Here is a 22,906-nt window from a genome sequence, read left to right as displayed (position 1 = left end):
AGTGGGCTTAAAAACTGGCAAAAGCAGTAATTATATATCTAGTGGCTAGAGAGCTTAAGCTCTAGAAAACATCAGATTTCTTAGATCAGATCTAATATAAGTGATTTCTTTTGCAAATTTTCTTAAAATATGCTAAAATGTACTCATCCTGATAGCTATATGTATACATAAATTAAATATTCTTTCTTTTTCTCTGCCAGATGTTCCATACTTGCCTGCAGTGCTTATGTAGCTTTGGCACTGGGGGACAACCTTATGGCTCTGAGTCATGCAGATAAACTTCTTCAGCAGCCCAAACTCTCAGGATCACTTAAGTATGCTTGTCCCTACCATTACATATTAATACTGCTGTTACATATTAATAGGATATTTTATTTCTTTATATATAATATAGGCATAGCCTTTAATGTAATCAACAATGGAGAGTGAACAGATATTTTGATAGGAAGCTATTTTATTACCATTGTAGACAGTGTTTCCAATTCAAAGATAGATACTGGTAGTATTTTGCACCACATAGGAATAATCACCTAGCTCCAATCTGTATCTTGTTCAGACAGCCACTCTTTACCATGATTGCTGTTTGTGTTACCCTGTTCAGCTGTAGGATGATCCTTAAAAAAGATATGTTTGGTTAGAGTGGACATAGGACAATGCAATGTTCATACCTCTATACCTTTTGGGCCTTTAAACCACAACCCTGGATTTTATTTTCTTGTTCTTTCATTTTACCAATAAAGTTAAGTAGAGTTTACAGTGAGGGAAGGGAGAAATACTAATCATGCTTGCAATTTGAAACCCAACAATGTATTTAGCACAACAATATTTTGACTGGCAGCTGATCTTTACCAAAGTGATCAGTTATTCTAGTCATGAATAGATTTGTAGGAGTAGCTGGAGACCAAGAAACAGTGGGGAACAACTTAAATATATGAGCAGTTGTCATTTTATGCAATTATCTCTTTCTACTGAATTTGATGTCCAGATTAGGTACCGTGAAACTTCTATTAAGAGAAGAATCCACATTTCTCTGTTTTTATTAGTTATAGTAGTTGGCTGTATGAGGCACTTTGTCACCAGGCTGATCTTTTTCATTATGCTTTTGGTGTTTTAGATTCCTTGGCCATTTGTATGCTGCAGTGGCCCTTATTTCTCTGGACAGAATCTCTGATGCTATTACTCACTTGAACCCTGAGAATGTCACTGATGTGTCCCTGGGAATTTCTTCAAACGAGCAGGATCAAGGTTAATGAATATGTAGTTTATTAGAATCAGTTATGCTTTCAATTGACTTTCCATTATACTTGCAAGGGTTCCTCCTTTTAGTAACACACTATTATAAAAGACATTGCTTCTTTCTACATATTTTTTAAAGTTAATGCATTCATGTCAGTCACTAAAGAATAAATATTTCCTTCTTTAAATTAAGTTCATGTTTGTTAAACACCAAATTAGATAGAAATTACTGTGATCAGTTTGTAATTCTAATGTAGGCATTCTATAAAAATATATAAATGCATATAAGACTGGAAAATTGATCTGCAATTGCTTCAAATTAGAGATGTGCAAAATGTTCCAAATTAGAAATTTTTGTGCTCATATTTTAAATATGAAATGAATTAGCCACATTGTGAAAGTTTGTTCCAAGCATAGAAAAAAAAGCAATGATTGGTTGCTTCAAGCTGTTTTAAACATTCATGCTGTTCTTAGTGCTGTGATTGGTATTTTGCAAATGGAAGACATTGTGTTTTGAGATTTCTTCCAATCCATCCATGCAAGTAATCCTTGACTTCCAATCTAGCCAATCAATGCACATAGACCTAGACTTAATAGCCATTTTTTTAATGATAGCTCAAATTTATAATGGCATTGAAAAAAAATGACATATGACTGGTCCTTAAAACTGTGACCACCACAGCCTCCCCATGGGATCAAAATTAATCCTGCATGTATTTACAATAGTTATCCTGGAGTTACGTGATTGCCATTTGCGACTGATCAGCTTCCAACAACAGAAGTCAATGGGGGAAGTCAGATTCACTTAGCAATTATGTGATTTGCTTAATGACCATATTAAAAAGGATTGCAAAGTCGGGCATGATTCACTCAATTATTGCCTTATATAATGATGGAAGTTCATGTCTTCAATTCAGTTCTGATTGTAAATTGAGAATTACCAATATAAGAACAAGCTGATCATGTCTCTCCTATTGGATGGAGTAGTGGCAGAAAGCAGCACTTATTTAAGCCCGTAGCTCAGGATCTGAAAAGCTGCACTGTGTGCACAATTGTTCAGCAAGTTATATTTTGGAGGATTAATTTGATTATTGAACAAGTACAGTGTTCTTGGTCAATACAAAATGTTAATAAGCCTCAAACCTGACTATTTAAGAAAGTAAAGGCTTTCTTAGGAGTATATCTATATGTGCACAATTATTGGACAACTATTAGTATGCAGAATTATTATGCAACTAAATGAAAAATAAAAATTTGCCATCTCACTCGTTTATTTGCATCTGTTAAAATGAGAATAATAAACAAACACCTCAAAATCTACCAATAAGCATTTCTGATATTTTAAAAAAAATCAGTGACCAATATAGCCACCCTTCTTTTCAGTAACAGTCATAAGTCTTCCATTCATGAAGTCTGTCAGTTTCTTGATCTGTTGACAATCAACTTTTTGTACAGCAACAACCACAGCCTCCTAGATACTGTTCAAAGAGGTGTACTGTTTTCCTTCACTGTAAATCTCCTGTTTAAGAAGGGCCCACAAGTTCTCAGTAGGGTTTAGGTCAGGTGAGGAAGGGGGCCATGTTATTATTCTTTCATCTTTAAGGCTTTTACTTCGATGCATGCAATGGAGCATTGTCTGGCATAAAATCATGATCTTTTTGAAAGATGCAGACTTTTTCCTGTATCATTGCTTGAAGAATGGACGTTGCTTATCTGAACATCCTTTCTGGGCGTGCTGCTGAAGAATCCAAGAGAGTGGGTAATATCCCTCAGCTTGCCTGACACTGAGTGCATATAACTTTAAATAGATTGTTGACTCCGCCCCCGGGACCTGGCTGAGGCTCAGTTTCTTTCACGAAGAAGGTCACAAACGGAAACCCAGGGCCACCTGGAAACAAGGAGCAGAAGCCGGACAGGGAGGGTTGGATTCTTCAGCAGCGCGCCCAGAAAGGACGTTCAGGTAAGCAACGTCCATTCTCTGGTGCGCTGCTTGGAAGAATCCAAGAGCGTGGGATGTACCCAAGTAAGGATCAGACGGGAGGGAAGGCTGAATGCTCCCAGGTGGCTGGAGCCGAGATGACAGATTGCAGTACACGCCGTCCAAAGGACGCCTCAGCCGAAGCGAAGGAGTCAACCTTATAATGGCATACAAAGGGTGTAAGAGATGTCCAGGTCGCTGCCCGACAGATGACCAGGATGGATGCCTGAGTGGCCCACGCAGCCGACATCGAGACGCTCCTCGTTGAATGCGGCAGGATGCGTCCAGGTGGAGCCGTGTTGCGAAGGGTGTAAGTCATGGCGATACATGCTTTGAGCCAGCGATCAATTGTAGACGAGGAGACTTTGCGTCCCATCGATGTGGGCAAGAAAGAGACAAAGAACGCTTCCGACTTTCGAAACAGTGAAGTCCGCTTGATGTAATATCGGAGTGCACGCCGGACGTCGAGGGTATGCCACTGGGCTTCTCTGCGATGGCGGGGTTGCAGACAAAAATCCGGCAGGATCAGCTCCTGAGCTCGATGGTAGAGCAAATTAATTTTAGGCAAGAAGGCAGGATCCATCCGGAGCACAACTCTGTTCGGGTGAAAGATGTAGAGGTCGGGACGGACTGACAGAGCCGCAAGTTCGGAGACCCTCCTGGCCGAAGTAATCGCCACGAGGAATGCGACTTTCAGGGTCAGAAAACGAAGAGAAATAGACGACAGAGGTTCGAAGGGTGGAGACATCAGCGCCTGGAGAACCAGCGCCAAATCCCAAGTGGGATATCGGTGGACTACCGGAGGGCGAAGATTTGTGGCCCCTCGCAGGAAAGTCCAGATTCTCGGATCCAGTGACAGTGGGCGGTCCGTTGCAACCACCAAAACCGAGTTCAAGGCAGCCACCTGTCGGCGCAGAGTATTTGGTGCAAGGCCATTGTCCAAACCGTCCTGAAGAAATTTGAAAAGGACAGGCACGGAGGCTCCGGCCGGGTCGATGTTGTTCGTGTGGCACCAGTGTCAAAAGGCTTGCCAGGTAGCCTCGTAAATTCGGGTGATAGAAGCTCGGCGGGAGGCTTGCATGGTGGCAATAACCCGCCCTGACAGGTTGTCCCTCCTCAGGAGGGCTCCCTCAAATGCCAGACGGCCAGTTGGAGCCACCCCGGCTCCGGGTATAGGATGGCCCCCTGGTTTAGAGAGACCCTGTCCTGGGGGATCCTCCAGGGACGTGAGATCAACAGGTCCAGCAGATCCGCATACCATGGCTGACGTGGCCAGTGCGGGGCGACTAGGAGAACCTCCGCACCCTCTGACAGGATTTTGCACACCACCCTCGGGATGAGCGGAAGGGGAGGGAAGGCGTACAACAGGCCGGGGGGGCATGGGCATCGGAGAGCGTCCGTCCCCTCAACCTCGGACTGGGAAACCTGGAGAAAAACCGAGGAAGCTGTGTGTTGCAGGGGCTCGCAAACAAGTCCAGGAGGGGAAGGCCGAACCTGGTTGACAGCTCCTGAAAGAGGGCCGGGTCCAAGCGCCACTCTGCATGATCGATCTGGGAGCGGCTCAGCCAGTCCGCCTGGGTGTTGTCTGTCCCAGAAATGTGCTGAGCCGAAATGGAAATTACGTGCTCCGCCCAAGAGAGGAGAGAGATTGCCTTGTCCAGCAGTGGTTTGGAGTGGGTGCCGCCCTCCCGATTCACATGTGCTTTGGCCGTGGTGTTGTCCGTTAAGACTAGCACATGTTGGCCCTCAATCTTGGGCTGAAAATGGTGTAGGGCCAGATGGATTGCCCTCAGCTCTAGCCAATTTATATTGTGTTGCAGGTCCGTCTGCGACCAACGGCCTTGGGCCACCTTGGTGGAAAGATGAGTGCCCTACCCCAGCAGACTCGCGTCCGTTGTCACAGTAATTCTGTGCGGCTCCTGAAACATGCACCCCAACATTGCGGGGGAGGTCCACCAACGGAGGGACCGTTTGATTGAACAAGGAATCCAGACCCGTGACTTGGAGTTGCTCCCCAGAGATTTCTGGTACGGCAGGAGGTACCATTGAAGGGGATGCGAATGGAGGCGAGCCCCTGGAACGATGTTGATACACGAGATGAGTTTTCCGAGCAGCTGGGACAGTTGCGGGATGGGAACTGTACGGGAAGAGTGAATCTGTGCAATCGACGTGGCAATGCTCAGACGGTGATCCGGGGCCAGGAAGACGTGACCCGAAGCTGAGTCGATGATGGCTCCGAGGTGAAGGATACGAGTGGTGGGCTGCAGGTGGCTCTTTTCCAGGTTCAAAGGAAAACCGTGCCGTTGCAAGGTGTCCCGGACCACCTTCAGGTCCTCGAGGGCTCTCTGGTAGGAGACGGACAGGACAAGGATATCATCCAAGTAGCAGAGTAATCTGATGGGAATGAGACGGAGAGAAGTGGCTACTACTGCAAGGACATTTCGTAAAGGTCCGGGAGGCGGACGAGAGGCTGAACGGCATAGCCCTGTACTGGAAGTCCTGATTGGCATAAGAGAACCGTAGGAAACGCTGATGGGACGATCTGACCGGTATGTGGAGGTAGGCCGCCTTGAGATCGATGGAAGTCATCATGTCGGATTGTCTGATGCAGGCCAAGCTCGAATGAAGGGACTGCATTTTGAATTGGTGGTAAGCGATCAATTTGTTCAGCTCTTTTAAGTCCAATATCCCTCTCCAGCCCCCGGGGCTCTTTGGAACTAGGAAAAATATTGAGTAGAAACCGGTTCCACAATGTTCTGTGGGAACCGGCTCTATAGCGCGAATGTCCAGAAGATGTTGTATTTCCATGGACATTAGGCGTCTCTTCTCAGGATTGTTGGAGACCTGGCATCGGATGAATCGATTGGGAGGGCAGGAGGAGAATTCCAGGGTTAGGCCTAGACGGATAGTTTGGAGTACCCATTCGTCTGTTGTCGTGAGGGACCACTGGTGGAAGAAGTAAGCGAGACGGCCGCCTATAGGATAGGGCTTGGCGCAGTCATTTCCCTCCCCTGAAGGATCTGGAACCTGCACCATGAAAGGGACGCTTGGTGGGTTGCTGGTGTCTGGCGCGGTCCCGAAAGGCTGCCCGGTCGGGCATGCGGTCATAGGAGAAAGATGAGGGTCGGTAAGTGGAAGAACTACTGGATCCAGGATCGGCCCGAAAGGATGGGCGTTGATTGTACGGGAGGTAGCGACGATCTGCTCTGCGGTAAGAGGAAGGTATGATCTTCCTTTTGTCCTTATCCTCTATGAGAATAGGATCCAGTGCTTCCCCGAATAGTTGCGATCCTTTATATGGGGCAGAGGCAAGTTTCCATTTGGACTTTACATCAGCCCGCCAATGTCGGAACCACAAGAGGCGGCGAGAAGTGACGGTGGAGGCCAGTGAGCGTGAGGCGAATTTGGCCGCTGCAAGGGCTGCATCGGTGGAATATTCTGTGGCCGCCACCAATTTGTTAACGTCCTGGTGGAGGCGCCGATTGTCAGGTGGGAGCCGCTCCTGAACTGGTGAAGCCAAATCAGCGAAGCCCGGTTGAAAAAGGACGCAGACGTGGCGGCACGGATGGCCCAGGCTGCTGTCTGGTGGGCCTTACGGAATACTAGTTCAGCCCTTCTATCCTCTGAGTGCAACCCGTCTGCAATGTCGTTGGACAGGACCGCGGAGGACGTTAACACGGCAATGGGAGCATCTACTGATGGCAGCGCCAGCAAATCCTGAAGACTGGGCAGAATAGCTTCTTACCGATGCCATTAGGTGCTGCAAGCGCTCCTGGCTGGACCCAGGGCTGCTGGACGACTTCAGAGAAAAGCTGCGGGCAGGGGATGAACTCCTGGTCTGGCTGTGGTACAGCAAAAAGTGCATCATGAGGGTTAGAAGCACCTTCCTGTTCAAATAGGGCCTTAGAGGAGGCCAACTGAGTTGTAGCAATGGCCTTGTGGAGTAAGGCTTTGAAAAGTGAGGGCCAGAACAGGCCTGTAAATGCCGGCTTTTCAGGGAACTCGTCCTCCGAGAACTCCATATCCTCGGCCTCGTCATATTCAAATTGAGAGTCGTCGCTGTGAACCGACTCACGTAAGGAATAGTCACTGGGTTCGACCTCAGAACGGTGGACGACCGGTCTGGATGCCTCATGCTGGCAGAGTTGGGAGGTCCCCTGGTGGTGGAAACCTTGAGGCGGAATGCCTTGGAGAAAACCCGCCGTCATCATTCTGGAAAGGGTAGCTGTAATCATAGCCTGAATATCGTAATAGGTAGGCTGAGGCCCTTCCGGAGGACGGAGGCCTGCCGCTGTAGGGGTAAAGGTTGCCTCTGGCGAGGTGGAGGAGGTTGAGGCAGGGAAACGGCCGCTGAAGTTGAAGGCAGAACGGACACATCGACCTGCTGACACGGGACGATCATCTGGGGTACCAGTTCGACGCCAGTCGGAGGCCCTTGAGGATTGGCCGGGGGAGGTAATGAGCTCGGCCAAGGTGGAGATGCGGGCTGCACCGCAGGGAGGCTGACCTGTGGCGTAGGTGCTTGAGCCTTGCACTGCGCCTGGTCGAATTGACGCTCCAGGGCATCATGTCCTCGCTTAGTGGCCTTATCCTCCGCAGAAGATGACTTATAGGCCTTGGATGTGGTCGACTTAGAAGAGCGTGAGTATCATTTAGATGTCTTCTTTGGCTCCTTCCTAGAGGAGCGGTCAGAAAATTTGGCCTTGGGTGGACTATGGACCTGTTCCAGGTCGGACGAAAGATCTGAATCTCCCATATTATTATTATTATTTACTCTTTTTTTTGATAGAGGGGGTGGGGCAAGCCTAAGACAGGCTAGGAAGTGATACAGCCCCTGAATGAAATTCCCCTGACAGCTGACTCAGTCCAAGAACGGCTGCGAATGAGCACCAGAAAAAAAGGTAACAATGAGGCTGCTGAATAAGAACTACTTAGGGAGATTCACAAGGCAGGTGCGAAGGCACAAGAGCCAGACGGCTCACACATGCGTGGGAGGCTCGAAGTTAGGACCATCACAGACTGCTCTAAGGAGCTCGGTTCCAAAGCCGCTAATAGACAATGGCGGCGGAGACAAAATGGCCACGTGGGAAAAAATGGCCTCAGAAAAACAGTCCCGAAACTGTAGCGCTGAAGGCTCTATCCTAGCGCTGCAACTGACTGTAAGATGTAGCCGTCGGGCAGATCGCTGAAGCGCTGCCACTCTTCGCAAATAACGAGCCTCTGTGCGCGAGCAATCACAAATGCTCCAAATGCCTCAGGTGACACAAGGAGAAGCAGAGTTTGCCACGGAGCAACCGGGCAGGGACTCTGAAGCCGCCCGACGTCCCGGTGAAACAGATGGCGGCGGCAGGAGAAGTGGCAAGCTGGGGGAAGAGAACAAGCCCGCCGGCAGCGCAATCAAGCAGGCACGCAGAGATGCTGATGGTAGGGCAGAGCTCTGCGGCGAGTAAATATTCAAAGAGTGGCGGCAGGAGACCTGAAGGCTCAAGGCCGTCACCGCCCCGCTATCAGTGAGACAACGATGACAAACTCACAGTACTGAAGGAGAAAAGGCGTAGAATTGATGTTGTAGGTAAGTTATGAGGAAGGTTGATAAAGTTCGTAAGCGAAGGGAGAGATTCCAAAAAGCACTTGTTCAGGCTGCACTTAGTGAAATGAACTGAGCCTCAGCCAGGTCCCGGGGGCGGAGTCAACAATCTATTTAAAGTTATATGCACTCAGTGTCAGGCAAGCTGAGGGATATTACCCACGCTCTTGGATTCTTCCAAGCAGCGCGCCAGAGAAAGGGTCTTCTAAAAAACCGGCAATAGGTTTGGGAGTTGATTTTGAATCCATCTTCAACCCAAAAAGGTCCATCTAGCTCATCTTTAATAATTACCAACCCATACCAGTACCCCACCTCCACCTTACTGGCATCTGGAGTGGAGCTCTGTGCCCATTACTGATCCAGTCACGGGCTCATCCATCTGTCAAGAGTCACTCTCATCTCATCAATCCATAAAACCTTTGAAAATCTATTTCTTGCCCAGTCTTACTGTTTCAACTTATGCGTCTTGTTTAGTGGCGGTTGGGTTTCAGCCTTCCTTATCTTGGCCATGTCTCTGAGCACTGAACACCTTGAAATTCTGGGCACTCCCAGTAGGTTGCAATTCTGGGGGATAATGGATTCCTAGTAGCTTCACGTTTGATTCTTCTCAAATCTTTGGCGGTTAATGTACAACTTTTTTTCCTCAACACGTTTCTTGCAACCCTGTTGACTATTTGCAACAAAATGTTTGATAGTTCTGTGATCACGCTCCAATATCTTAGTAATTTCAAGAGTGCTGCATCCCTCTGAAAGACCTTTTACAATTTTTGACTTTTCAGAATCAATTAATCTCTTATTTGGCCCATTTTGCCTGTGGAAAAGAAGCTGCCTAATAATTATGCACACCTTGATATTGATCTGTTGATATTGAGGGTATTGATCTCTTTAGGCCACACCCTCCCTCATTACACAAAAACACATCACCTGATATATTTATATTCACTAAACATTCAGGTTTATACATCTTGGTGGTGGGAAATATGCATAAAAATGATGATATGATCAAAATACTCACTTGCCTAATATTTGTGCACACAGTGTATTTATACTGCAGCAGAGAAAGGACTGCTTCTAACAAATAAGTTTTACTAGAAGGGAAATATGCTGCAGCTGGAGCTTCATTAATGAATGTCTGGTTAAATGCTTTGGGCAGTCCCTACTCTGCATCTCATTTTAATAGTCATATATTTATCCTATTTCCATGCTGAAGGACACACTGCTGTTTAGAACTGATAATTAAAAGATTCACAATACAAATTCACTTAATACATCCATGGTAAATCAATTAATTTACAAGTATTAATATTAAATCTACAGTACTTAACACTGACATCAATCCAGAAACAACCATAACCATTTCATCTTTGCCTCCTTCTAATGTCTAATTGGAAAATGATAATCTTATTTGTAAGCAAAGAGTATTCCACAGAATCAGAGCAATATCCCAAAACTGAACCTTCTAGTTTGCCACCCATACTGTGCTATAATAATAGAGAAAATACTGGAAGAGTTTCCCTCTTTTCAGTTTTTCAGTTCACCTTCCTTATGATTCATCTCCCTTCTAACCTCTTGATAAAGTCTACATGCTTATTTAGTTAATTTAAATTAATTATCACAAGTAAAACTGGGTATATCCTAGTCCTGATAATAGTGCACATCTGTTAAATTATTACTGCTGTCTCACTTTAAATCAAACTTTATTTTTAAAGCTGCTTCATACCCTTCATATTGAAATTATGGCTAGCTAGATATATCCATCATCTCATTCCACCAATCATGGCTCTGGAAAGGTAGAAGAATCAAAGGCTCAACTGGGAAGAAGAGAGGGCAGCAGCTGTTAAACTGTGTTGTTATCAACCACTAGTGATCACATAGATGTATATCCTCCATGATGATCTATCCTTAAACTGGCCCTTCAGCTCTTCCAATGGCATCCCCATAGCCATAGTAACCAGGGTGGATTTGATTTAAATCAACTTGATTTAAATCATGATTTAAATCACTAGTAAAAAGGCTTGATTTAAATCAACTTTTTTTTTTTTTTTTTTAATTTGATTTATATGCCGCCCTTCTCCGGAGACTCAGGGCGGCTTACAATGTGCTAAGCTATAGCCTTCATCCTTTTGTATATTTATACAAAGTCAGCTTATTGATAACTTGATTTAAATAATAATTTTTAAAGAGCAACTGTCATCTCTGTCCCTCAGTGACTCCTCCTCTGACCCACTGTTCACTCATCAACAGTCCCATTTACTTTAATGGGATGGCTGGTGATGCGGCAGTGACACAAGGTGAGGGACATGGCAGACAGCAGATGAGTGGATGCCCATTAACAGGCACTGCCATGATGGATCTGAAATGACAGGTGCTCTTTAATATTATATTTATAAGCTGCTTAGAAGGTTTCACTTACATTTTTACTGCTTGCCCTTCCTCCTCACACAGAATCTGGTAGTACAGATGCACTTCTCTTCAAACAATGATAGTTTGTAGTGTACATAGATTTGCAAAACAATGGGATAAAGGAATATTCCTGAATTTTGTTTTATGATTTATCTCATGGTTACTGTGAAATTGTGTGAATGCATCAATGCAGTGCATGTTATTTTATCTTGCAGAGCTTGAATTCATTGAATGAGTTTACCAAAAATGTAAATATTGCAGAATATACAGTCTCATGCTACATAACTAAGCTCCATTTCATGCTGAATAAACTAAATTATTAATGTATCTTAAATAGAAAACTATCTTTAGATAGATTTTTACTCCAAAAGCATTTTATTAAAATAAGTTTTATATTAAAAAAATCCAATTTAAATTTTTTAAAAATCTGATTTTTTTGATTTTTTTTAAAAATCAATTTTTATCCATCCTGACAGTAATTGAATCTTTCCATCTTGCTACTGGTCATCCTCTTTCCTTCCACTCTTTCTAGCATTACATCTTTTTCCAGAGAGCTGGGTCTTTGCATAATGTGTCTGAAGTAGGATAGTTTGAACTTGGTTGTTTGTGCTTGATTAAATGCATACACACTAACACACACACACAATATTACTGGATTAGGATATGCATATCATGTCTTAAATATTATGCATTCTACACGTGATTACTTTGGTTGCTTTAGTTTCATTTTTTTCTTCAAATTAATAGTTAGCCCCTCAACCCAGATTACATATTTGTCAACATTATTCTTTTAATGCTTTTACCTTCTGGTTTGGTTTCTCTTTAGGGTCTGATAAAGGAGAAAATGAAGCCATGGAATCATGTAAGCTTGTGCACTTCTGTAAACTTCCCATTTATTGCATAGTGTGAAGTAATTGAAAAATTACCTTTGTATCCAGTTTACTTAGAGTGATTACAGATCACAGCATTTTATCATTTTATCAGTGGGTTTCATAAAACTGTCAGCATTTACTAATAATCACTTCAGATTTAGACATTCCATCTTTTAAATACTATACTTTTAAATACTAAAATGGAATTAAAACTGTTTCTACAAATACAAAACATAAAAATATTTGGGCATTTATAGCCCATACAGATGATCCAAATGCTGAGATATGTTTCTTCTTCATATTGCTAACATTCACTGAGTGAATCTACTTATCAGCTTAGCTGCAGTTTAAAAAGCTATCTGCATTTTTTGAGAAGCTAATATTTTCTGCTAGATTACTCTTCTATTTCTGACTGTTGAATAGTCTAGATTTATTCCCCTTTCTCACATAGAGTTATTTTGTATGAGATGAAAGGTCATATAAATGTGATTAATAAATAAATAATATACATTTTTGACCAACTGTAATTTAACAATGGTATTCTTTATTAATTTTAATCTAGCTGGCAAACAAGTACCCCAATGTTATCCCAGTTCTGTTACATCTGCACGAACCATGATGTTGTTCAATCTTGGAAGTGCCTACTGCTTAAGAAGCGAGTATGACAAAGCGCGGAAATGTCTACATCAGGTTAAAAAAAGGATTTCTTACCTAATTTTGGGAAAAACTGTTAAAATATGGCCAACTGCAAAATTAAATCAAGATATAGAATCACCTTTGCTGTTTTCACTGGAGCAATATTTGATCCTAACAAGTTGGAAGGCAGGACTCTCTCCTCAACCATGGAAGTTAAGCATTCTCTGCAGATTTCTGCAAATATGTGTTCTCCTCTGTACAAGTCTCAGAGACCAAACCAAAGAAATACTGTTATAATTTTTAAGTTAGGAAACTTGAACGTTTCCTGTTGAATATATTATGTGTTTAGGAAAATCTCATTACAGCTTAGAAATTGTCTGTTTAAACATTTTCTTAAAGTTACTTAATTTAAAAGATGATTTAGAAAGAAGAGATGTTCAACTGTATCTTTGTGTCAATTTATATAAGCACCAATGATGTAGATTAATGCAAGTGATATAATCATATTGATTATCTATCTTGCTTTAACAACTTGTTTGGGTGTGTGTGAAATCTGATATAAAATAGTTTTTGTTGCATCAGAGGCATACTGTATTCTTTTGTTAAAAATATATTAATTTATCTCTTATTTCCTTTTTGGTATTGATACAAGGCTGCCTCACTGATTCATCCAAAAGAGATTCCACCAGAAGCTATCTTACTGGCTGTATATCTTGAGCTTCAGAACGGTAAACATTTGCTCTTTTTTAATTATATTTTTATATAGCATTTTTAAGACATAAAGGAAAGGGGAAAGAAGAAAGACACGCAAAAAAGGAACATAATAAAATAAAAATAAAACACAGAATAGCTAAATAGGGAGTTTACAGGTGTTATGCAATTAGGTTAGGATTTTCAGGGTTTCATTATTTGGGTTTAGATAAACTAAACTAGATAAACTAGACTTGAATAAACTACAAGTCATTAATAAAATCCAATATATCCAATAATATATGAGTAGCAACCAGCACAGTCAACACAGTATATATCATAAAAGGAGATTAAGAATTATAGTAATTTCTATCCAGGTAATTAAAGACTTGGTGTCAAGAGAAAACCAAATTTTTGATTTCTACAAACTTGTAAATAGTATTGTAATCTAAATATGGTTTTCTTTCTTTTTTTTTTAATAGACTTTATTGAGATTTTTTACAGAACAAAAAGGAAAAAAAATGAGAAAAACAAACAAACAAACAAACAAAACAATCTTTCAAACAATAACATAGAACACATAAATATAATAAACATTTTTCAATTTGTATCGGATATGCAGTGTTTTAACTATTTACATAAATAATACTAGTTGATATTTTGACTCACTTTTAACCAATATTTAACACACCTTTGATCTTTCTTCCATTTTATCATGCAACCACTTGTACCACCTTTCCCACACCATATAGTATACTGACTTTTCATCATTTAATTCATAAGTTAATTTAGTCATCTCTGCGCACTCGAGTATTTTCTTAATTGTAAGCTCTTCTGGTGGTTGAATTTTCTTTTTCCAAAACTGTGCATATGCCAATCTAGCGGCTGTAATTATATGGATCATTAAATGTGTCATTTCCTTTCTATATGGCTTCTTTATTATTCCCAGGAGGAAAATCTCTGGTGTTAGTTCAATATCTTCCCCAATTATTTCGTGTAACCATCTCCTGATCTTACTCCAATATCCTTTCGCTTCCGGGCATGTCCACCACATGTGAAAGAAGGTGCCTTGGCCATGGCCGCATTTCCAACAATTGGGATGTATATTGGGATATATCTTCGCTAGTCTGGCCAGGGCTAGGTACCACCTATGAAGCATTTTGTAATGATTTTCCTTATATGCCACCGCTCTAGTCAATTTAAGATTTCTATTCCATGCCTCCTCCCATTCCCCGAAATTTATATTGCACTCTATATTTTTCTCCCATGCAATTATTTGATTCTTTGTAACATCTTCAAACTTCTCATCGCTTAGCAGATAATTGTATAATTTTGCCAGAATCTTTTTATTTGTTCCCATCAGAACTTTGTCCAATCCATTTGGTCCCGGTTCTATACCATATTGTTCTTTGTCCCTCTGATATCTGGATTTTACTTGTGAGTAGGTCCACCAATCTAAGGTTATTCCTTGCTCTCGTAAGGTATCATTTGGTTTAAGCCTCCTCCTTCGTCTAGAATATCTTTATATCTGGCCATTTTCTCCCTCTCCCACCTATTTGGGTGAGTCAGGGCCTCCATCGTTGAGAGCCAATTTGGGATTTTCTTGTAGTGTTTTTGTCTGATCTGGGTCCATGTTTGTATCAAGGAATCTCTAATTTTATGTCTATGGAAATATGTCTAAATATGGTTTTCAAATTGGAATAAATTCTATATCAGATTTTGAAATAATGAAATTATTTTGGACATCGAGTCTTACAAAGAGATTCATTAGCTATTTTTCTGCAGAAGGAATTCTAAGTATCCTCCAATAGGAGATTGCAGTTAATTTCATATAGACCTAGTTCAGTATACTTGGTGAGAACATCACATGTAGCCATATTTAATATAAAAAGAGGTTGGAAAGAAATTATTTTTCAAATTTGTTTCTATTTCAAATCATTTCCCAAAATTGTTGAACTTTATAATATTGCCACCAAATACGAAAAAATGAGAATGAGATCATTGCATTTTCAACAATTTTTATAAAATGAGTTGTCATTTTAATAATAAATAAAGGTAAAGGTTTCCATTCCCAGTTGGGTCTGATTCTGAGGGTGATACTTTTTTTTTAATTTGATTTATATGCCGCCCTTCTCCGGAGACTCAGGGCAGCTTACAATGTGCTCAGCAATAGCCTTCATCCTTTTGTATATTTATACAAAGTCAGCTTATTGCCCCCATAATTGGGTCCTCAATTTACCTACCTTAGAAAGGATGGAAGGCTGAGTCAACCTTGAGCCTTGGCGAGATTCAAACCTGCAGTAATTGCAGGCAGTTGGTCTTAATAACCAGCTTAATAACAGGGTGCCTTAGACCACTGTACTACCAAGGCTCTTATCTTACTTATCTCCGATTCACAGCCAAAGAGACAGCATTGTCCAAAAATGATTCAGTGGTTGTATGGCTGGCATGACTGTATGTCAAAGGCGCAGGAAAGGATGTTTAGATAGTGTCATCAACTCAATTAACATGAATTTCGGCAAACTCTGGGAGACAGTGGAGGACAGGGGAACCTTGCATGCTATAGTATATGGCCGTGATGGCGAACCTATGGCACGCGTGCCAGAGGTGGCACGCAGAGCCCTCTCTGTGGGCACAAGCACCATTGCCAACTGCTCTTCTGGTTTCTGAAAAACGGCCTGAAAAACGGTAGGAAAATGGTCCGAAAAACAGCCTGAAAACGGCCAGAAAAAATGGCCTAAAAACAGCCAAAAAACAGGTATGTGCATGCCAGCCAGCTGGTCTTTCGGTTTCCGGCGCTCCGGCATGCGCACATGCACACATGTTCCACTTTGGGCACCCGTTACCAAAAAGGTTCACCATCGCTGGTATATGGGATCACAAAGAATCAGACACAACTTAGTGACTGACAACAATGTATCAGTCTGTTTGTCTATTCCAGTGATGGCTAACCTTTTTGCCCACACCTATAATTCTATGCGCCCCATCCCCCGCACATGTGTGTGCGACCCCCCCCCACGCTCGCCCCACTTTTGGCATGTGATGGCAAGGGTAGGCCCGTTTTTCGTTCTCCCCAGGCTCCAGAGACTTTCTAGGAGGCTGAGGAGGGCAAAAATGGCCTTCCCCACTCCCCCAGAGGCCCTCCGGAGGCTGGAAACAGCTTTTTTCCTGACTTCCAGTGGGCCCAAAAGGCCTGATAATCAGCTGCCCAGCACGCACATGCATGCCGGAGCTGAGCTCGCGTGCCCACCAATATGGCTCCACGTGCCATAGGTTCGCCATCACGGGTCTATTCTCTCTCCCCCCCCCCCCCCCATGAAACCAACCAAGTAATAAAATGACCAAATAATAATAATTATTCATATGGCAACTCTTTCAGCATTACTTCTCAGTTACCCTGTGAATCCTTTTGAAGCTACCTTAAAGACAAGCTGGCTGGGACACATACTTTTCATCCAGGGGTGAAATCCAGCAGGTTCTGACAGGTTCTGGAGAACCGGTAATGGAAATTTTGAGTAGTTCAGAGAACCGACAAATGCCACCTCTGGCTGGCCCCAGAGTGGGGTGGGAATGGAGGTTTTGCAATATCCTTCCCCCAGGAGTGGGTAGGGAATGGGGATTTTGCAGTATCCTTCCCCTGCCACACCCACCAAACCAAACCACACCCACCAAGCCACGCCCACAGAACCGGTAGTAAAAAAAATTGGATTTCACCACTATTTTCATCCCATTGGTTTCTGTGTGTTCCAAGTACAAGTACCTTATAGTATAATCCTATGCTATCTATTGATTTCTAGAAGTTCATTGAGTTTTTATCCAAATTATTAAATAGTAGGCATCGTATCTATACAAACTATTTTTTTCTTCTTCAAAAAATAGAGGATTCAATTGATAATGACTGCTTCTGGTTTAAATCAAAAGATGTTTTGGTCCCATAAGGTTGGATCCTCCATTGTAGTTATATTTTCTTACCTGAGGATAAGTCTCACTAAAAGAAATAAAAATTATTATATGGTACTTGTACTTGGATCTCACAGAAACCAATGGTACCAAAAGTGTGTGTCAGCCAGTTTCATTTATATATATATATATATATATATATACATATTTGTTGTTGTTCAGTCATTAAATCATGTCAGACTCTTCACAACTCCATGGACCATAGCATGACAGAGTTCTCTGCCCTCCATTTTCTCTCAGAGTTCACCCATATTCATGCCCTTGCATCGATGACACTATCTCATCCTCTGAGGTCCCCTACTGGAATAATATATCAGCTGTAATTTTAATAGATCTAATATTCACTGTGTATTTTACAGTATTTCTCTTAATCAAAATTCCTTTATTGCATTCTTGAATTCATACAATTCTTGCATACAATTCTTGAATCTAAATTCAGCACCCGTTTAATTTAGTCTTAGTCAGTTTCTGGTTCATATTTCGCTGTTATGATATAGTTTTGTGATGAAAAGCATTTACAATGAACGTTGACTTCTTGTTCTTTATTAAAACTGTGTCCATTTAAATAATTTGGAACCATAATTCATCTTCCTCAGAATTGTTAAGCATGAAAGACATTTCCAGATTATCAAAAGCTTACACTGCATCAAGAAAGATTATAGTTGCCCTCTCATTTTATCAATAACATTCAAGATATAGTTGACATTGCCTGTCATCTATTTCTTTGGGACAAATCCAATCTGACCAGAAAGTATTAATTTGTTTTTTAAAAAATCCTCTTTTTGCAAGTATTGTGGTCTGTATTCATTAATGAAGTACGTCTATATGATTCTGAATAGCTGTCATTTTCTTTCTTTGTAGATCAGAGAAATGAAAGCTTCTTTCCATAACATAGGGAGTTCTTGACTTCATTAATTACCTAGGATAGTGATCTAATCAATATTTCTTGGAAACACTTATAGTATATTGTGGAAATGTCATCAAATCCGGGAGATTTTTTTAATTTGTTTTCCGATTGCTTTCATAGTTTTATGATTGGTTACGGGTTAAGAATTACATTTTTGTTGATATATAAATTTTAATATATTCAAGTATTCCTTAATCTTTCTGGATCAAATCTCTGTTTACTATATAATCTTGAATTATATTTTAAAAATTGCTCTATGATATCCTTGTCTAGTTTCGTTTCTAATTCAGTACCAAATAGAAGTAATAATTCTTTGGTCTTGTTCATTTCATAGTTGGCAAATCAACAAATCATTGGGGGTGTTCTTTGGAACCCTGACATTTGCTTGATTAGGTGCTTTTTTCAAAATATTTAGATTTGATAAAATTTGAGTAGGATTCATATATTAAGGTACTCATTTCGTTCCATTAGAGCTAGTTAATTATGACTTGTTTTAATCTTTTATACTAAATTCACAATTGGATTATATTTGTGATTTATTTGCTTTAAGTTCATTTAACAATAGATCCTGTTATTGCAATTTTTTTGTTTGATACCAGAGAGATAAATAGTTCTTTAAAAATTCTTTAGTAGTCCTTATACAGTAGATAAAGAATCTTAAATTGATTTTGAAACTTGATTCCTCTTGACTTCAATTTGAAGTCATTTTGTAATAATAAAAGTTTAAGTCTCTAACTTTTAGTCTGGAGGATCTTCTATTTAATCTTAGAATTAAATACAGGCCTACATATGCAAATAACAATAATTTGCATATGTAGGCCTGTAACTTCTTGTCTAGGAGATTAGTGAGTTAGTAATCAGGCACATATAGATTCTAAAGTAAATTTATAAACTGAAGACTAGGAAGTGTATTTTTATCCATGTTTATTTATTCATTTATTTATATTCCACTTCATTATTTTCATAAATAACTCAAAAGCATGAACATATATCCCACACACCTTTCTCCTATTTTCCCCACAATAACCCTGTGAAGTCTATTTGTATCTCTACAAATTGAAGAGATAATAGTGACATACTGTGTTTCCCCGAAAATAAGACACTGTCTTATATTTTTTTGAAATAAGCGCTTGGCCTTATTGCCATGCACTCAAAAGCCCGATTGGGCTTATTATCAGGGGATGTCTTATTTTGGGGGAAACAGGGTATTATTCATATTTTGAGGCAATGGTTCTTTTAGATAAAATAGGTGTGTCCATAGAGGAAAAAATGTTTCCATCTGCAATTTCAAAAATTTACTGGCAGTTGAATTTTGTGAAGCATGCCTGATGTTTCATAGACTTGTCACATATCAGATCTTAATAAATTTTGAAATTGTTTTAGGCAATACTCAGCTGGCATTGCAAATCATCAAAAGAAACCAGCTTCTCCCTTCAGTGAAAATGCTCTCTGAAATACGAAAGAAACCTGTATTCCAACCTCCTCACTTGGTTCAAACTATTCAGATGCCAACATTCACCACTATTCAGAGGAAGTGAACCTCTATGAATAAAATGGCCCTTTTGAGGGAGCACTTAAAATTTGTTTTGTAATTTTGAAAAATTGTTTTAACTGCATATATCATACATTAAAGTTTTTTTTATTATAAAATAAAATCTATAGAAAGACTTAAGACTCATTTTATTTTGTTCAAATCGTTACTTATTATGTTTATTAGTACTTTTCTTGTGAATCTCTTTTATCCATTCAAAATGGTATGGCATTTTTGCATTGCCCCCAAGAAAATTGCTTGGATTTTTCTGTGAAAGAATTGTTAGTTTGAGGGAGCCATTGCACAACTGAAGCAAGTATAGTTATATTACAGTAAAGGTAGCCCTCAATTTACAACCACAATTGAAATTGGATTTTTGGTTACTAAATAGTGCAGTCATTGAGTCATCACATGACCAAACCCAATTTTATAACCATCTTTACTGTGGTCATTAAGTGTATCATGTGTAAATCTGGCTTCCCCAATTGACATTACTTGTCAAGCCAGCTAGGAAGATCACAAATAGCAATAATGTGACTGAAAAATGTTGCAACTTATGTGTGAGCCAGTTGTCAAAGCACCTGAATTGTGATCATATGATTGTGCAGATTTCTGCAACAGTTACGAGTAAGAATGGATCACCTTTTCCAACTTTGCACCGTTGTTTGTTGTTTATCCACCATAACTTTGCACCACTTTATTGAACAGTCATAAATCTAGGATACTTATATGGCAGTAACTTCCTGAAAATTAGGTTTTGACTCTTGGTGACTGACATGTAAAAATAACTTTTAAGCCAAAGTTTGGTACTATTAAAAATAACTTAGGATTTTGCAATAACAACAAAAACAATAATAGTATTAGTAATAATAATAAATTTTTCATTGTATTGGATCTATCCTTGTCAGAATTGAATCTTCTGCCATGTTACCAAGTAAAAATCAGCAGAAATAGCATTCTTGAATCATCTCAGAATCGTAGGAAAGCTAAATGCTCTGCTGGTACATGGAAACAACTTTTTGAGTATACTAAAAATATTGCCCAACACAGTGAGCCTTGTTAATTGCTTAGATCAAGAATGAGGAAAAAACAGACAGCAACAGCTACAGAATGCTAAGACAACTAGGGACAAGGGTTGTAGGAGAAAAACATATATTAGCCTTACCCTACCAGTCCATAAAGTGGCAGGTTCTCCTTCACCCAAAACCCAGAGCCACAGCTAATCCGAAATGGTTTGGCAAAACTTACAGAATGTGATGATTTATTCTAGAACTAAAACAGAAAATTTACTATTTTATGCAAGCCCCTACTGATCTGTTGAAATTCAGTCTAGTTACATACAATTTTTGACTGTTGTCAAAACTTTTAAATATGTTACTGATGGTACTTAAGCACATACTTCTTTGACTATAAGAAGCAAACATTTGTCACTTTGTCATTATGTCATGTAATTGCAGCTTCACAGTAGAGGTACAAATGCTTTAAATTAAAAAAGGGCTGTAATTTGTTAAGTTATATCAAGCAGTGTAATATATGAATAAAAGTATTAATAGGGAAAGAAACAGGTGTTGCCGATCTCCACACAGATGTGAAAAGATATGGGCAACTATTTTTGGAGGGGGAAAAAAAGACAAACCACATTTCAAGTGAAAATCACATTTATTTAATTAAACAAAAATAAAATAAACTGCATAGAAACATTTTTAAAGTCCATGGAGACCATGACTTTGTTTTAAGGCTGCTAGTAGCTGATACATCGTCTCCTTGCTACATCCTTCAGCCTTCTCCATGGACCACAAAGATACATTCAGAAGCCTCCATTTGAAAAAAACCACAAGTTCTAACATTTTAGCTTGTTCAAATAAAGCTTGTGCCTCACCTTTCTCATATCACACTGCAATCCAACAGGAATAGTTTGAATGACCAAATTTTAAAAATCAACAGCTTTCAATTGAGAAAATAACCTTGGCCAATCCAACAATAATACATAGAAGGAGCTCTAAGAATCTGTTTTCTTCTAATAAATCCGATGTGTGTGTGGCAGTATGTGAGCCACTAAAAATTCAACTTGCTTTTAAAAATAGTGTATTTTCCAAAGATAGGCAGAATCTTAAGTAATTCCCATTTTTTAAAAAATGGGAGAAAATGGATTTATGTTAAGACTAATCAATGGAGGATTTGGTTTGCAGAGTTTCTATGCTGATTTTTAAATTTTTTTGGTCTTGGACCAACCACAGGGTTTAGGCACGGAACAATACTGGAAATGCTTTTTTCAAGAAAATTTTTCAAGGAAAAAAAAAGGCATGTCATACTACTGCTACTTTAAAAAAAGGGGGAGGATTAGCACTATATAAACAAATATGTAATAGGTGAGGCACAGTACAAGGAATATCACATACAAAGTAGAAAAGCCATCAGTTTGTATGAGTGAACACACATTACATAACCTATTTAAAAATATATATATACGGTATATATGAAGGGAGGCTACAAACAAGATCTCCCATGGGAAAGAAGCTACATGGACTTAAGAAATCTATAATGCTACAAAAAGAACTTACAGGTTTGGTGACTTAAAAAATACCACACCCTATTACGTACACTAAACATTCAGTGACCAAAGCTCTGAAGAAAGGAGCTTCCCACCAAAAAAAAAAAAAAAAAAAAAAAATCAACCTGAGTTTGTAAGTTGATACAATCATTGAAGCGGTCTAAGACCATGCAGATACATAAACATTTTTAAAAAACCTTTTTCCTATAGAATCATTACTTGAGGATGGTGGTGGTGGTGTGGGGGGAGGGGGAAATTGACCTAATGTTTGTCATGCTGTAAAATGGCTTAAAGGAATCCCCAAAAGACATCTTCCATTCAAACTCAACTAATTCTAAAAAGTTTTCTGTGCCCATTTCTCCAACTCCGTTTATAAGCAAGATTGAAGAAATGGTGATAATCTACAAGGTGTCCACAGTGTGCTTTCATTGTATTTTTGCAGCATGTGGGAAACAATGGATGAAATAATCCAATTTAAGCTGATTTGAGTTACAATCCTTTTTCTCTGCCTAAATAAGCTGCTATATGAAAATTTGTAAAACAAAAAATAAGTGT

At 40.1% G+C, this 22,906-nt stretch overlaps 1 protein-coding gene across 3 annotated transcripts in view; it reads left to right on the top strand.

Moving 5' to 3' along the window:
• Positions 1-19,934, top strand: part of CNOT10 (CCR4-NOT transcription complex subunit 10) — a 57,453-nt gene extending 37,519 nt beyond the window's left edge. For all 3 annotated transcript variants that reach the window (XM_087892530.1, XM_060685825.2, XM_060685826.2), the window contains 6 exons: positions 201-314; positions 1,115-1,245; positions 12,031-12,066; positions 12,639-12,766; positions 13,365-13,440; positions 19,653-19,934. In XM_087892530.1, the coding sequence (XP_087748656.1) occupies positions 201-314; positions 1,115-1,245; positions 12,031-12,066; positions 12,639-12,766; positions 13,365-13,440; positions 19,653-19,807 (640 nt within the window). In that variant the 3' untranslated portion in view covers positions 19,808-19,934. The remainder of the gene's footprint in view (positions 1-200; positions 315-1,114; positions 1,246-12,030; positions 12,067-12,638; positions 12,767-13,364; positions 13,441-19,652) is intronic.
• The last annotated feature ends 2,972 nt before the right edge of the window (positions 19,935-22,906 follow it).

Source organism: Pantherophis guttatus, chromosome 4 (genome assembly GCF_059756535.1).
Source record: "Pantherophis guttatus breed Tessera chromosome 4, ASM5975653v1, whole genome shotgun sequence".
Classification (NCBI taxonomy): domain Eukaryota; kingdom Metazoa; phylum Chordata; class Lepidosauria; order Squamata; family Colubridae; genus Pantherophis; species Pantherophis guttatus.
Note: the sequence above shows the minus strand (reverse complement) of the source record. Positions and strands in the feature narration are given on the sequence as shown.